Source organism: Leiobunum rupestre, chromosome 9 (genome assembly GCF_980474605.1).
Source record: "Leiobunum rupestre chromosome 9, qqLeiRupe1.1.hap1, whole genome shotgun sequence".
Taxonomy (NCBI): Eukaryota; Metazoa; Arthropoda; class Arachnida; order Opiliones; family Sclerosomatidae; genus Leiobunum; species Leiobunum rupestre.
The window spans coordinates 33,640,447-33,655,257 of NC_143392.1; the positions used below are offsets into that span (position 1 = coordinate 33,640,447).

The 14,811-nt window shown below is 38.4% G+C and overlaps 1 protein-coding gene across 1 annotated transcript in view; it reads left to right on the forward strand.

The window, feature by feature from the left end:
• Positions 1-14,811, forward strand: part of LOC149927197 (sodium-dependent neutral amino acid transporter B(0)AT3) — a 98,944-nt gene that overhangs the window by 77,692 nt on the left and 6,441 nt on the right. The window contains exons 5-8 of the mRNA XM_090158814.1: positions 3,311-3,421; positions 4,243-4,444; positions 5,566-5,753; positions 11,892-12,093. Of these exons, the coding sequence (XP_090014940.1) occupies positions 3,311-3,421; positions 4,243-4,444; positions 5,566-5,753; positions 11,892-12,093 (703 nt within the window). The remainder of the gene's footprint in view (positions 1-3,310; positions 3,422-4,242; positions 4,445-5,565; positions 5,754-11,891; positions 12,094-14,811) is intronic.

Sequence of the window (14,811 nt, forward strand, 5' to 3'; positions counted from 1 at the left end):
TCTCGCGTTAATTCCATTTATACCAGGAATTTTGCTTTTTTTAGGATATGGCAAATACGAACATAAACTTCTATGTAAATTGGGAATTCAGTGTAAACGGTATCTCCGAAATGTAAACATTTGTCTAAAAAGGGATATTAAACACGTGTCTTAAACTGGATTGTAAACACATATCTAAAATGGGAATGTAAACCCGTATCTAATATGGGAATGTATACCCGTATCTTTTATGGAAATATAAACACGTATCTATAATGGGACTTTAAACACTTATCTCTAACTGTAATGCAAACGCGTAGACACATCTTAAACTTTAATTTAAACACGTCTTGAACTGGAATTTAAACACATCTTAAACTGGAATTTAAACACGTCTTGAACTGGAATTTAAACACATCTTAAACTGGAATTTAAACACACATCTCACACTGGAATTTAAACACACATCTCACACTGGAATTTAAACACACATCTCACACTGGAATTTAAACACACATCTCACACTGGAATTTAAACACACATCTCACACTGGAATTTTAACACATACCTTAAACTGGAGTTGAAACACATTTTAAACTGGAGTTTAAACACATTTTAAACTGGAGTTTAAACATATATCTTAAACTGGAGTTTAAACATATATCTTAAACTGGAGTTTAAACATATATCTTAAACTGGATTTTAATCATATATCTTAAACTGGAGTTTAAACACATATCTGAAACTGGAGTTTAAACACATATTTGAAATTGGAGTTTAAACACATATCTTAAACTGTAGTTTAAACCCATTTTAAATTGAAATGTAAACACATCTTAGACTGGAATGTAAACACGTATCTTAAAGGCCTAGGTTTTCTTCTGCCTGTCACCCTTTAAATTCACTTCCCTTCCAAACAAATACCCTGGTGGTAGGCCAACGTGTTCCGCTGTTGGCCTACCACCAGGGTATTTGTTTAAAACCTAGGCCTTTAAATAAAATCGTAAGCCCGTATTAATAATGATAACGTAATCAGGGAAGTGTTCCATTTACTAACTTGAATGATATTTATATATAACCAGCGATGAGCGGTGGTAATAGGCAGTGGTTTCAAGACGTTAATTTAATTTTCCGGTTGCGATAAAAATTAATTTATCACTCGGCAGAAACGGCAAAATAAAAATCGCGTCCCCCTCGAGATTACAATCATTAATTTCAACTGTAAAAATCCGGCTCGGGGTAGACAGCCCCAATTCCAGAGGGGTGCGTTTAACGGGGGTTATTTTCCAAAGTAACCGCCCAGCGGAAAAGAAAAGTATCCTATAGGAGAAGTCCTTTAGGCTTTTCCACCTATTCTGTCATTATCCCCCTCGAGTCGGCCGCCCGGCGGAGGAAAAAGCCGTTTTATGTTCACCCATTTTGAGGCCTACGTTGAAAAATGAGCCGTGGCGCTGGCTACGCGATCACCCGTCCAAAGAGTGAAGCTCGTTAGCGAGCCCCGCCAAACCGAAAACCCCTTGTTTAGAAACTCCTATAGGCTAAGGTTATTGCCTCCCGCGTTACCGTTACACCATTTGAAGCTTATTTATAGATATTTCTCTACGCGCCTATATAAAGCGGTCGAAAATTTTGAAAATAAATTTACGCGACGCTATCTTCGCAATATTACCAAGTCAAATTTTAAGCAGACTCGGAGGTCATGTCATTGAGGAGGAATGAGCGGTGATTTGTCGCCTCGGAGGTGGTCTAAGGAGGGATAATTTTTATTTATTTTCAAATTCCCAAAGCCAAACACCTCTGATTTATTGACATATTTTTCGCACCTTTAAACCCCGAGCTATTTTTGGTACTAATTGATTCAAATCGAAGCTATTCCGACATGTGCAAATTTGGGTACGGGATTTTGAATCTCAAAGATATTTCAGAAATCAGAAACTGATTTTGAGTTTTCAGAGCGCAATTATCGTTTTGATTTCTGGGGTACGTTCAGTAACGCAAATCTGAGAAAAATCGGTTTTTACTTGATGTTTGCTTAATGAGCGCTTGTCGTCATAGTGACATAGTAAGCTACTGAATAGTGAATAGTGTTATTTTTAAAGATGGTGGCTATAAATGTTACGGGGCCCGCAAATCCAGAAGAAGCGAAAAATATTATTTTCAATAATGAGTTGGTAAATGACGAAATTGTTGACGACAATATTCTTTATTGTTGCAACGATCAGTCTTTTATTATAAAATCGAAAACCGCCATTGCTGATGCATTCCAATTAAATGATAGGCCTTTGACCAAACCAGTAGAATTGTTGATTAAAACTACAGTTGTATAATTTTAACTCCTCCGCCAGCTAAACTGTAAACACCGACGCGTTTGAAGCCAAGACATAAAAAAAAACCTTATCTATTCCCATTCTTCCATGTTTAAGGGAAGACGACAGAGCAGACGACGTTATGACGTAACTGATGAGAGTTTTCACTCGATACGGGAACAGGGCTGGACATAAGCCACTAGTCACGGCATTTGACTACTAAAATAAATGCTCTGACTACTAAAATTAATCGACTAGTGAAACATTTACCTAAATATTGATAAATAATGGCGAATATGGCGTGTTCATAAATTCATCATTCATCAATCACATTTTATTTAAAAATAATCACATCATGTAACTCAAGTGATCATAAACTCCTATTTTCATTCTGGCGGGTAAAGCAAAATGTTGGCTGACCTTCTTGTTTTTATACCCCCGTTTTTACCCCCACTAGTCAGGCTGACTACTAAAACCAATATCCTTATGTCCAACAGGAAACGTAATTTCCACCCACTGACTTTCGGATAAAGACACTCACTATATTTTTTTCCCCCGAAACGTCTTTGAAAAATCAACGAGATAGTGAGAAGTTACTTGTTTCAATCGAATTAAATTAATTAATTTATTAATAATAACTATCAACAAAACTCTATGCTCTTTTAAAACTAAAACCTTTGTAGGCTATATTTCTAATAATAAATTTAATAAATTTAATTTTTTCATACTTATAGACTCATTCGAACCTTCGTAGGCCCATTCGAACCTTCGTAGGCCCATTCGAACCTTCGTAGGCCCCTTCAAACCTTCGTAGGCCCATTTGAACCTTCGTAGGCCCCTTCAAACCTTCGTAGGACCTGGGCACAGTACCCATTGAATAAAACGGCCCTGGATAAGCTAATACCAAGGCTAATACGTAGTCCATTGCATAGACCCTTTGAGTTATATACTGGGAAATATTGCGTGTTATTAATGAATCTATTTCTAACAGTCATTTTTGCTGGTCGATTTTGTTTTGATCACAGGTAGTCTACGTCACTGCGACATTTCCTTACCTGGTGCTGGTGATTTTTTTCTTCCGTGGCATCACGCTAGAGGGCATGTCAGCGGGTGTCAAACATCTCTTTACACCCAATGTGAGCTCCGTTTCATATTCACCGTGTCAAAAATAGGGATAGATTAGATAGGAATTAGAGCATAGCGCCGATTTAATTTCGGTCGACGGCGGCGTTTGGCAAAAAACACCCGGCGGCGGCGGACCATGGACTAATGGGCGGACCCACCGATTTTTGGTTTTATTCGGCGGTGGCGGCGTGAAGGGGAAATAATGTCTCCCCTCCGCCTTTTGAAAATTTCAAAACTAAATTCCAAAATGTTTTTGAAAAAAAAAATCCAGTTACGTAGGAAAACTCAAAACATTTCGGCGGCGGGAACAAAATTTATCGGCGGCGGCGTCGGCAGCGCACCGAATAGTAAAGGCTGGTTTCCACTAGGACAGAAACGGGACGACGGCGACGGCGGACGCAAAAATATTGTATTAGGCCTAACGGGAATTTTTTGCATCGAAGCTAACCGTCGTGGCGTTTTTGGACTAGTGAAAACTAGCCCTAAATGACTCGGCGGTGGCGGTTCGACGCCAGACAATGGCGTAGTTAGAAATCCTTTAAGGGAGGGGTTCAAAATATGTAAAATACCTGAGAGGGGTCGAGAAGGGGTTGCAATTTTAGTACAGCCAAAGTAACGAAAACCCTCCCCTTGTCTACGCCACTAGCGCCAGAGAAAATATCAGCGACGGCGGCGTTGGATAGGCGGCGCTAGGCTCTAATAGGAATAACCGTACGACTATTTCGCGTCTTGTTGGGTCGTTCTAAGCGACCTAAAGCGGTGGTATTTGCCAACACGCGAATTAGAAGCAATGGGTAAATAACGAGTGCTGTCTGGGGAAATTGTCTTTCAGTGGAGCAAATTGTGCGATCCCGTCGTCTGGCTGGAAGCGGGCACGCAGATCTTTTTCTCTCTGGGCCTGGCCTTCGGGGGCCTGATTGCCTTCTCCTCGTACAACCCGGTCCACAACAACTGTATGAGGGACGCCGTCTTCGTCTCAGTGGCCAATTGCGGGACCTCCATGTTCGCCGGACTGGTCGTCTTCTCCGTATTAGGTATTTCGTTTGGTTCACTTATTTTTCATATTCCAGCATATTGCATCGGAAGCCAATACACCTGTACACGTTTGACAAGGAAGACCTTTTCACGGGGGTAAGGCTATTAGAGGTCGATTTTTTATATTACGGAATTCTTACACGATGCCGTAACAATTTTAAACGTAAAAATTGTAAATTATCTAAATTTTGCGTTTCATTTTATGCCTAATTTTTCCTTAGTTAAAATTTGTTAATAGCTTTTATATAAAACATCGTTTAAAATACACGCCGACGGCGACGCCGCGAAATTGTGACCGGCGGCGATCCGGGTCACCCGGTGATTTTCCATCGGCGTGCGCCGACTTTTTTAAAGAAAGAACTACCTTTTTGTTTAAAGCTGCAAAGAGACTGAAATAAATTTATCAATGGAAAATCTAGTAGCCCTGTTAAAAAATATTATAAACCGTCGGCGGCGCGCCGAGAAAACAATGGTGCCGGCGGCGCAAAAAAAAAAGGATCGGCGTTGGGGTCTAGTTTAAAATAGTGTTAGAAGCTATATTTTGTAATAATTTAAAGATACCATATTCAATTCCCGCCGAAAACTTTAAAATGGCGCCATGTGGCATAAATAAAACCGTTAAAATCAAACCTCTAATGGCTTCGTTCCAAATGTTTGTTTCTCTGAAAACAATTTGTGCCTATAGCTCTTTATTTCAACAAAGGTATTTTAAGTAAAGAACCGTATATTTATATGATTAGTCTAAATTCAATAAGCCCTTATTATATGATTTCATCGTAAACTTATAAAATAGGTAATTTTATGGTTATCTTAGAAGATACTAATCGCGCCTTTTCCATGCTATGATGTTGTCACTCGCGAATTTAATATCGAGCCAATAAAGAGGTTGTTGGAGGAAGAATATGACGTTTTTACGGCAAAAGAACGCCGTAAAAAGACGACATTCCATAACCTGATTAACCGAAAAACAGCGGGCCGACAATATTATTATTACTCCCCAGCCAGCTCTAGAATGACGCCGCGTACAGGATACGTCATTTCCTCGCTCCGAGGAATAACTGAGATTCGCTCTATTATTAGAGCGCCTAATACGTCAAGGCAATTTTTTCCCTTCTTTCAGGTTTCAAAGCTCACATGACGCACGAGAAGTGTCTCAAGGACCGAATCACGCTGCTGCAGCCCTACAACACCTCGCTGACGTCTAATACGGCTTCGGTCGAGGACATAATCCATGTGCTTAACTTCACCGGGCAGTTGTCCCCTAATTTCCAATTGCCCGAGTGCAACTTGCAGAAGGAACTCGAAGAGGTAACAGTTATCCTTTCAGTGGCGATAAGTGTAGCTCTACTTTTCCTACGAGCATAAGAAACATATAAGTATAAGCATAAGTGTATAATATTGTTATATAAGTGGGACCCTTCCTATTCTTCACATGCAAAAGAGGTATTCACACAGTGGCGTCACCAGGATTTCAAAACTGGTGGCGCTTAAACCAAAAGCCCTGGTTAATTAGGGACGTTCCATTGAGTGAAAGTTGGAACTTCGAGTTCGACTAGAAAAAATAAAGTTTTTGATGCCAATTTTTAAGGAAGCATTTAAAAAATGCTACAGTTAGCTCAAGCGCCGCCTAAAACACGCTAGCAACGCCACTGTATTCACAAGACAGACGGTATTACGGGTTTCGTTGCCGTTTTTCATCCGCTCGCTCCCGCGTCACACGTAGCCTTTGACAGCGCCTCGCTAGGGGGAGATTTTTTTATTGTGATGACGTCACTCCGTTACTAGCTCTCAGTAAAATATTCCCCAAAGTGACAAACATATGGAAGAATATTATAGATTTATGGTATTTAGTATGAATGACACTTACTATTCTAGTCGAAGATATTTTTTTCTGATGGTCTGTTTCGCCAAAGACCATACAAAATTACTACCCACGAGCGGGGCCGCCGAGACCGGGCCCCGGTAAAATACAAATTCCGGGCCCCAAGAGAGCCATTGCTACTGGAGATAGCTACATCTTTTACAGAGAGAAGCCCGAGAAAAGTCTACCTAATGTTAAATTAATAAGAACCACCTATTAAATACGCGAATAGGTATTTTATCACTCTTTGCAATGCAGGCCATAGGCCGTTCTGATATACATTTCGTATATATTAATCTCCACCCTATCCCCCTATTCAGCTTTCCGTTGCTAGGCAACACGTTTTGAAATTTTTAATGTTTAGGCTTAGATTCTCTTAGAGGACTCCCAAATAGAACGAAACCGGTCTATCTTTGAAATTTCGGGTTATTTTAGTTAGTTTTATGATCTAGGAGCAACAAACACAAGCAGAACGCAGCTAGCCTTTAGACACACTAACGGGGTTCTGTGTTTGTTGCTCCTAGGTTTGATTTAGTTTTTCACTCGAAGATCTATTTGGTACGAGATTCGCGTCTTGATGTTTTCTCGAAGACCTTTTGGTACAAGCTATTGTAAGTTTTTTAATTTCTTCAAATTTGTTGAGGGTTTAGCGTTTTTGGCCCTTTTCATTATGGACTATTCTACCTATTGGCGTACTTTATCACTCTTTAGAAGTATGCCTAGTTTGTTCAAATACGGGCCCCTAGTCTGCACGGGGCCTGGTAATTTGTACCGGCTTCTCCTCTCTCATGTCGGGCCTGTTACTAGTCTTTGGAAGTAGTAGTGCCTGGGAAATTTCCACTAAAGGAACAGCCAAGGATTATTGGAAATTTCCATTAAAGGAACAGCCAAGGATTATTGGAAATTTCCATTAAAGGAACAGCCAAGGATTATTGGAAATTTCCACTAAAGGAACAGCCAAGGATTATTGGAAATTTCCACTAAAGGAACAGCCAAGGATTATTGGAAATTTCCACTAAAGGAACAGCCAAGGATTATTGGAAATTTCCACTAAAGGAACAGCCAAGGATTATTGGAAATTTCCACTAAAGGAACAGCCAAGGATTATTGGAAATTTCCATTAAAGGAACAGCCAAAGCTTATTGGAAATTCAAACTCTTTCAACAATAAAAATAACGATTACTTTGGCAAAATAATGATAAATTACAGAGTCAGTACACAAAATTCGTTATTAAACAGGTTAATCCACCCACAGAAAATATGCAAGGAGTTATGCGTGTTTACAAAATCCATTTCACTAACTTCCGTTTCCCTTCTATAAAGTTGATGGCGCATTTTTCGTCACGAAGTTGGACTTTATGGCATACTTATGAATATCTATTTTACCTATGGTCATACTTATCATGTATAATATGTTACCTATGGTCATACTTATCATGTATAATATGTTACCTATGGTCATACTTATGTATAATATTTCACCTATGGTCATACTCATGTATAATATGTTACCTATGGTCATACTCATGTATAATATTTTACTTATGTATAATATGTTACTTATGCTATTAGATATAACATAGTATATCCTTGCGCCGTAGGTTCACGTTTATAGTAACCCACGATTGAAAGAGCTTGAATATTCTGTGTAATTTGTAAGGCCTACAATCTTATAGTGCAATGAAAGGGTATGGTTGGGTAAAGTCTGAATGTCGGCGTGTTGGAAAAACTACAAAGGGGGGGGGGGGGCGTTATGGCTAAAAAAAATCGATGAAAGAGGGATAGAACCAGTTTAGCTGGACAATGAGAATTTTTCAATTAGAATGAGTTCGTTCAGCACGATGGCTTTAAGGGGGTACCTTTTTCACTGGGTCATTTATTCAGTGCCGTAGATGGCGCCACATTAAGAATCAAGTACGCGTGGGACAAGAATAGAAAATAGACGAGAGACACTCCAAATTAGGCCACGGGCTCATCCTCGCTGTTCAGGCTTTAAAAACCACTCGAAAATACTGGGAATAGGAACGACGTCACGTTTAGTTTTAGTTCAATGTGGACAAACTTGATTTCCGGCGTAGTTTCGTAGAGAAGCTTTAGCGATCACGTTCAATTTTGTCAAAATGGCACCGTTGTGTTTGGTTCAATTATTAGGCTTAGTAAGTTTTGACCTTTTATTTTTGAAATTGGTCCTTTAAAAGTTTAAGAAATGGTAAAAAATAACCAGTAAGCCGCGTATGGCTGAGGTTTTTAATCAAATTTATTGGAATCCATTTCATTTGTAAAATTTCAAAAATGAATGAACTAAGCTTAAATATATACTTTATTGACATTTTAAGTGCTCAATGTTAACAGCAAGGTGCAAATATGGTGGCAAGCATAGTGATTACCGACCAAATCGCAACAAAACCTCGTTACAAATAGAATTTACATAACAAAATTGTGTGAAAACTATGATTATCGTAGTGATAGTTGAACAGAATTCTTGAAGCACTTCAAAGCGGCTGATGTACCTCAGTAATTAAGCCGATTTAGGCCACGCATTCCGTGTCAAAATATCGGGAACAGTGAGTCCCCTTATATTCTTGGTCCACGGGCTTATGAATTAAAAGTTAGGTTAGTCTTCTAAGAATTCACATTCTATTGAATTATTAAAACCCTTTAAAGGTAGATGGGAAATTTATTTATATATGCCATCACGAATGGATTTTTTTTCTACTTAGGGAGATCGACTATGTTGGGATGACTCGTGGATATCCTGGGGTGCGTCTAGTTTGTCATACTGTGTTCTGACAGAAATATTTTTTATGAGTCAGGAAAATTCTTAGCGTAAGATTCGAAACAGACGCGTTTCTTTTACCAAGAAATCTTTGTTGCATAAATTTTATCTAAAAAATCAAAACAAAAAGGGACGTGTTCCTGTTAGGACCAGGGCCTTTTTTCCAGATAATTTTCCGTATTTTTTAAGGGTGTGCGAGTCCTGTTTTTTGAAATTCGAGTCGAGTCTCGAGTCTTAGAAACTTGGACTCGCGAGTCCTCGAGTCCAAATATTAAGGACTTGATCGAGTCCTCGAGTCCTAAAGAATTAGGTTTAAAGCTTTCGAGTCCAATACGAGTCCGGAATGTTTTTAACGAGTCCAATTCGAGTCCTAATTTTTATCGAGTTCAATTCGAGTCCTAAGTTATCGTGGCCAATTCGTCTGAAATTTATTTGCCGCTGTTTAAATAATCTTGCCCAATAATAATGGACTCGCCGAGTAATAATGGACTCGCCGAGTAATATTAGACTCGCCGGGTAATTTTCAAATTATCTATTTACTCGAGTCCGCTTCGAGTAATTATGTACCCTTTTCGTGGGAATCGGGTACCCGTGCGAGTAATAAAATTACGTATTCCGAGTCCGAGTCCGAGTACTCGGACTCGGACTCGATAACGAGTACTCGCAATTTTCGAGTACTCGCACACCACTAGTATTTTTCCGAAAAAAATAAAAAAAGTTATAATTCCATGATAAGTCTAATTATTTAAATAAAGCGGCCTTTCCGCATCAGTTTTTAGAATCTAAAAGAAAAACGAAATCGCTAGACTAGTTTAAACTGATTAACAATGTAACACTATTAATGTTTTGCAGTATTTTTACTGTTATTAGACATTTTATATCGATAAAAAGTTAAAAACATTAAAAACTCTCAAAAAGAAATTTATGTTTCAATTTTCTATTTTTCCGAATTGCGGAAAATTTTCCGCATTTTATTTTCCGGAAAATTAACAATTCTAAAAATATCTGTTAGACATACATTAAAAATCAATGACCAATAATGTCGAAATATTACTTACCATTCACCATTCTTTCGTGTCCCCACCAGTGGCGCCTATCGCTTTTTCTCCCAATGGGGGCCGAAGCTCACTAATAAACTTGGAATGAGGCTGCTGGCAACACTTTCTTGCTACGGATGCTTAAAAGTAAACGGCCTTCCAATGGGGGCTTCAGCCCCGCCGCCCCCATGGGATCGGCGCCACTGGTCCCCACTGTTTTGCACATTAAATATAATTTATATCTGTTTCTGGATCGTATCACTAGTGTCAGAAGAAAATAGGGGGAAGTACGCTTCTAGTCAGCTTTGGAAAGGCGTCACTTTTCACGAATTTTCGCGCCAAAACGGTTTGGCGGGAAATCGCGGATGAATACATCGTTTAAAAAGTCATTTTTCTTAAATTGAACAATTGTAACATATTGCCCTTCTCATTCTCTGCTATTTGAGTTAAGGCGTATTTGCTTTCGTCGATTATAGCCGTGTTGAATCAAAACAAAAGTAGAACTACTTTTTCAGTTTGGTTTATTACGCGTAAAAAGGCGTTTTCGTGGGTCACACGACGACTTCTACGGCTCAAAGCTACAGATACGTACTTCCCCTATTTTCTTCTGCTAGTGTCATATCAATATCAGCAGCACTACACCCCGCCATTTTGATTTCTGTCGGCAAGGTACCTCGAAACTATTCTGACTATTTGGCTCAGAAAGGTCAAAATCCAATGATTCTATTTTTCGGTCAGAAGAAGTGTCTAGTTTCTCAGAATGAAACATTTCTGAGCTTCTGAGTTAGAATTCTGACAAACTAGACGTACCACTGGTCGAATATCACCCCGTCTTCAATCAGGTTGGAAGACGTCAGTTTTAGAGAACCAATGAGATATCAATAAAATCAACCCGTTATCTCATTGGTTCTTTAAAACTGAAGTCTTCCGACGTGATTGAGACACACGATCTTTCCTCCCTCCCCTTTTGCGATGTGGGAAAACAAGACCATGATGGTATGCTCCCGTATCGGCCATTCTCCCTAAGTTTAACAGAGATTAAGTCATCAGCACCCTGTTCTTCTCTTGATTCCCGGAAGAAAAACCACACCTCTTCGCCTTCCCCCTTTCTGCTGGTGTGGGCGGAGAATATCTTCCGGGAATCATGAAAACAGAGCCCATAGTTGCGGTTTCACATTTTCAGTTAACCTGACTACATTCTTGGCATAAATAAATATAATCATAAATGCAAAATTTAACCATGGTTAGTTTAAACTAGTAAATAGTAAGTAATATACTATAGAGACAGATACTTCATGGTTTAAAATAAACTTTTTAATAAAAGTTTATTTTAAACCATGAAGTATCTGTCTCTATAGTATATTACTTACTATTTACTAGTATAAATAAATATATTCTTGCGCTTCTTAAATTTGAAGTTCCATTAATTCAACTAAAAATCTCGGATCTTCCAGCGGAAATATTTATAGCTAGCTCTATTATTTTCAGTCAGGATTTACTCATTCCCATAAAGATATCAATCCTTAGGAAGGCATACATATTTAAACAGGACCCTCGGAAGTGTATCCACTGATACAGGGATACATCATCAACTACGGTCTGGAGTTCGGAGGAAATACACGCGAGCAGTGGGCTGTAACTGAATGATAAAAGCGAGGCCGACTATAGATTTTCGTTTTCTTACCTTAAATCTTAGCTAAGCCTCGGCTTTTCTTTCCTCTATCTTTTATTTTCGGTGACGTTGTTGGCTGTCACTGTACGAACATCCTCAGAGCGCCTCTGGTACGGGCCTGGCTTTCATAGCGTTCACAGAGGCGATAAATCAGTTTCCAGGAGCCCCGTTCTGGTCCATCCTCTTCTTCCTAATGCTCTTCACGCTGGGCATCGACTCGCAGTTCGGAACTCTGGAGGGGGTCGTCACCTCACTCGTCGATCTCAAGCTCTTTCCTAATTTGAGAAAAGAATTACTCACAGGTCACTTCCTTTGTTTCTCTCTTCCTTATTTAGTTAACCAAGTTCCCGATATACATTTCACTTACGAGAGAATTATCCATTTAGGGCGTTTTAAATTAAAATATCTACTTTTATTGACAGTAGCGTAGACAGAAATTCGTCAAAATGAGGACACTTACCCGAGGGGCAGATCACTTCCTTGATTAACGACGCACCCCTCAAACGATTAAATCCGATTTATTCGTGATTATTTTGATTAAATTCAATTTAATCACGATTAAGTTGATTAAATCACGTTTAATCATGATTAGAATGTTTAAATCTGATTTAATCATGATTAAATGATTAAATCTAATTAAAATGATTAAATCCCGATTAAAAAAATATATCGTGATTAGTATGATTAAATCGTTCTTTAGTTTTGATTTTAATGATAAATTATCGATTCGACCGATTATATTGATTAAATCGTGATTAAAATGATTAAATCTGTTTAAATGATTAAATCCTGATTAAAAAGATTAGATCATGATTAGAATGATTAAATCTCGTTTAAATCGTGATTATAATGATTAAATCTCGTTTAAATCGTGATTAGAACGATTAAATCACGTTTAAATCGTGATTAGATTTTTTAATCTTGATTACCCTGATTTAATCATTTTACTATGATTTAATCATTTTACTATGATTAAGACTCACCCAAAATGGAAGTGACCTGACCCTCGCACTTACCCCTAAAATCGCTTCGTTTAAGTAGTTTTCCATACCAGCGTGAGAAATCGCTTCGTGTTGGTTCGTGTAGCAACTCGTCCAAGTCGGTTCGCAGAATCGCTTTCAAAACGACCAGGCGGGGAAGTCAAATTGCTCGTATTTTCAAAAATAATGGGAATAAAATTCTAAATAATGTCGAATAATATTACATTGTGTATAGTAAACATGATTAACTATTTGTTTTGGGATACATTTTAGTATTTTCAAAATTCTGGTCGTAATTTGAAATGACGTTAAGCCTTGGCTATAAGCGAACCGGGGTGAAGCGATTTCGCACGTGTGAACCAAGAATTATCGTCGGCGGTCAAAACTGGGATTCAAATCGAAATAAGCTGGGTTTTAAGTTCTAGTGTGACCGTGGCTTAAGTAAAATTTCAGGAGGAGGTGAAAATTTACTTAAGTTAAAGCTACACTTAAGAAAATCTCTAGAAATAACCGAATTATTGTGAGAAAACAATGGAAATTACTGAGTATCTTTCGAAAATCAGTAATGAGGTGTACAAACGTGTTACGAGTGACTACCACCTCGGTGTACACCGCATAATTGCTGACGATTTAGCTCGTAACGATGTAGGGTTATGTACTAGTTATGTAACAGTTTTAGCAACAACCTATAGACGTTTTTCGCGCCAAAACATGGGCACCCAACTTTTCTATAAAATGAAATATTAATATCTCAAGGTTGTGTTACTATTACTTTTATAATATTGGTTTTTTAAATAAATATTTAATGTAGGTCATCTTAACTATATAACAAAAGTCGACCTTCAAGCTTACCATTTAAAAATGCTGAATTAAATGGTATTTTTCTTGTTGTAATTATTTTGAAAGAAAATATATTCCCTACCTATAGAGTAGTAGCACTCTGTAGCTTTGACCATGGCCGCCATTTTGGTCGCAAATTTTTCACAGTGCCATAATTCTATAAACAACCATAATAGTTATCGCATGTACAAAATGGCGGCATCCGAATTTTGGAGCGAAACAAAGTCTATGGGACGTTCTTCGTCCCGCACAATTTGATCTTCTGAAAAGTCCTTTGAAAAATCACGGTAGCCTGCGAAGGTAACTCGCGTTTTCTCTACAAGCAACCGCCACCTCTTTCCCTCAGAAATGGGTCCTCTTCAAGGGGTCGGACATTCAAAGAAATCCCATACACTTTCCAAGAAATGCGACATCCGGCAAGAAATCGAAAAATTTCAAAATCCCGAAATCCTACGATAAATCCTGAAATACAACGAGAAATCTTGAAATCCGGAACAAAAGTTAAGAAATCCGAAATCCAGCGTGAAATCCCGTACACATTTTTGGTGAATGTCCGACCCTCTATCCCCCTTCCAGGTAGAACCATTGAGTTGGGAATATTAATCTAGAGGTCCAATCAAAACGTCAGATTTCAGTATTTCGCGAAACAAGTTTTTAAAAAATAAGAATACTGCCGTCTGCTCCCAAATGTCGAGAAAACTTTATCATTCCACCCGTCTCTCTCTCAATGGTTCGTTCAAATAAGACGCGTTTTCCGGCAACAAGATTTTCTTTTCAAAAATAATGGATGGCGCCACGAATCATATGATAACGTTTTTTCGTCATTTTAGACGAGACGGCACATTCGTAATTTTCAAAAACTTGTTTCGCGGGGAGCAGATTTTATTGGATCTCTAGATTAATATTCCCAACTCAATGGGTAGAACGGCTATGGTAGGCCCATGATTATATTCGCGTCAACGCTAGGTGCTAATAACTCTACGTAATCAGTGTACAATGCGTAGCTTTGACTGTACTAAAATGATGACGTAATTGATTACACATTTAGCATTAGCAAAGGATGTATTCAGTTTCATATTTCTGTAATCGGTGTACAGACGTGGTTATCCTCTCGCGTCAAATAGTTCAAGCGAATAACATTAGTAGTATAGGACAATGGATACTTTTCTCGTTTGAGATACGTTACACACTTATGACTAA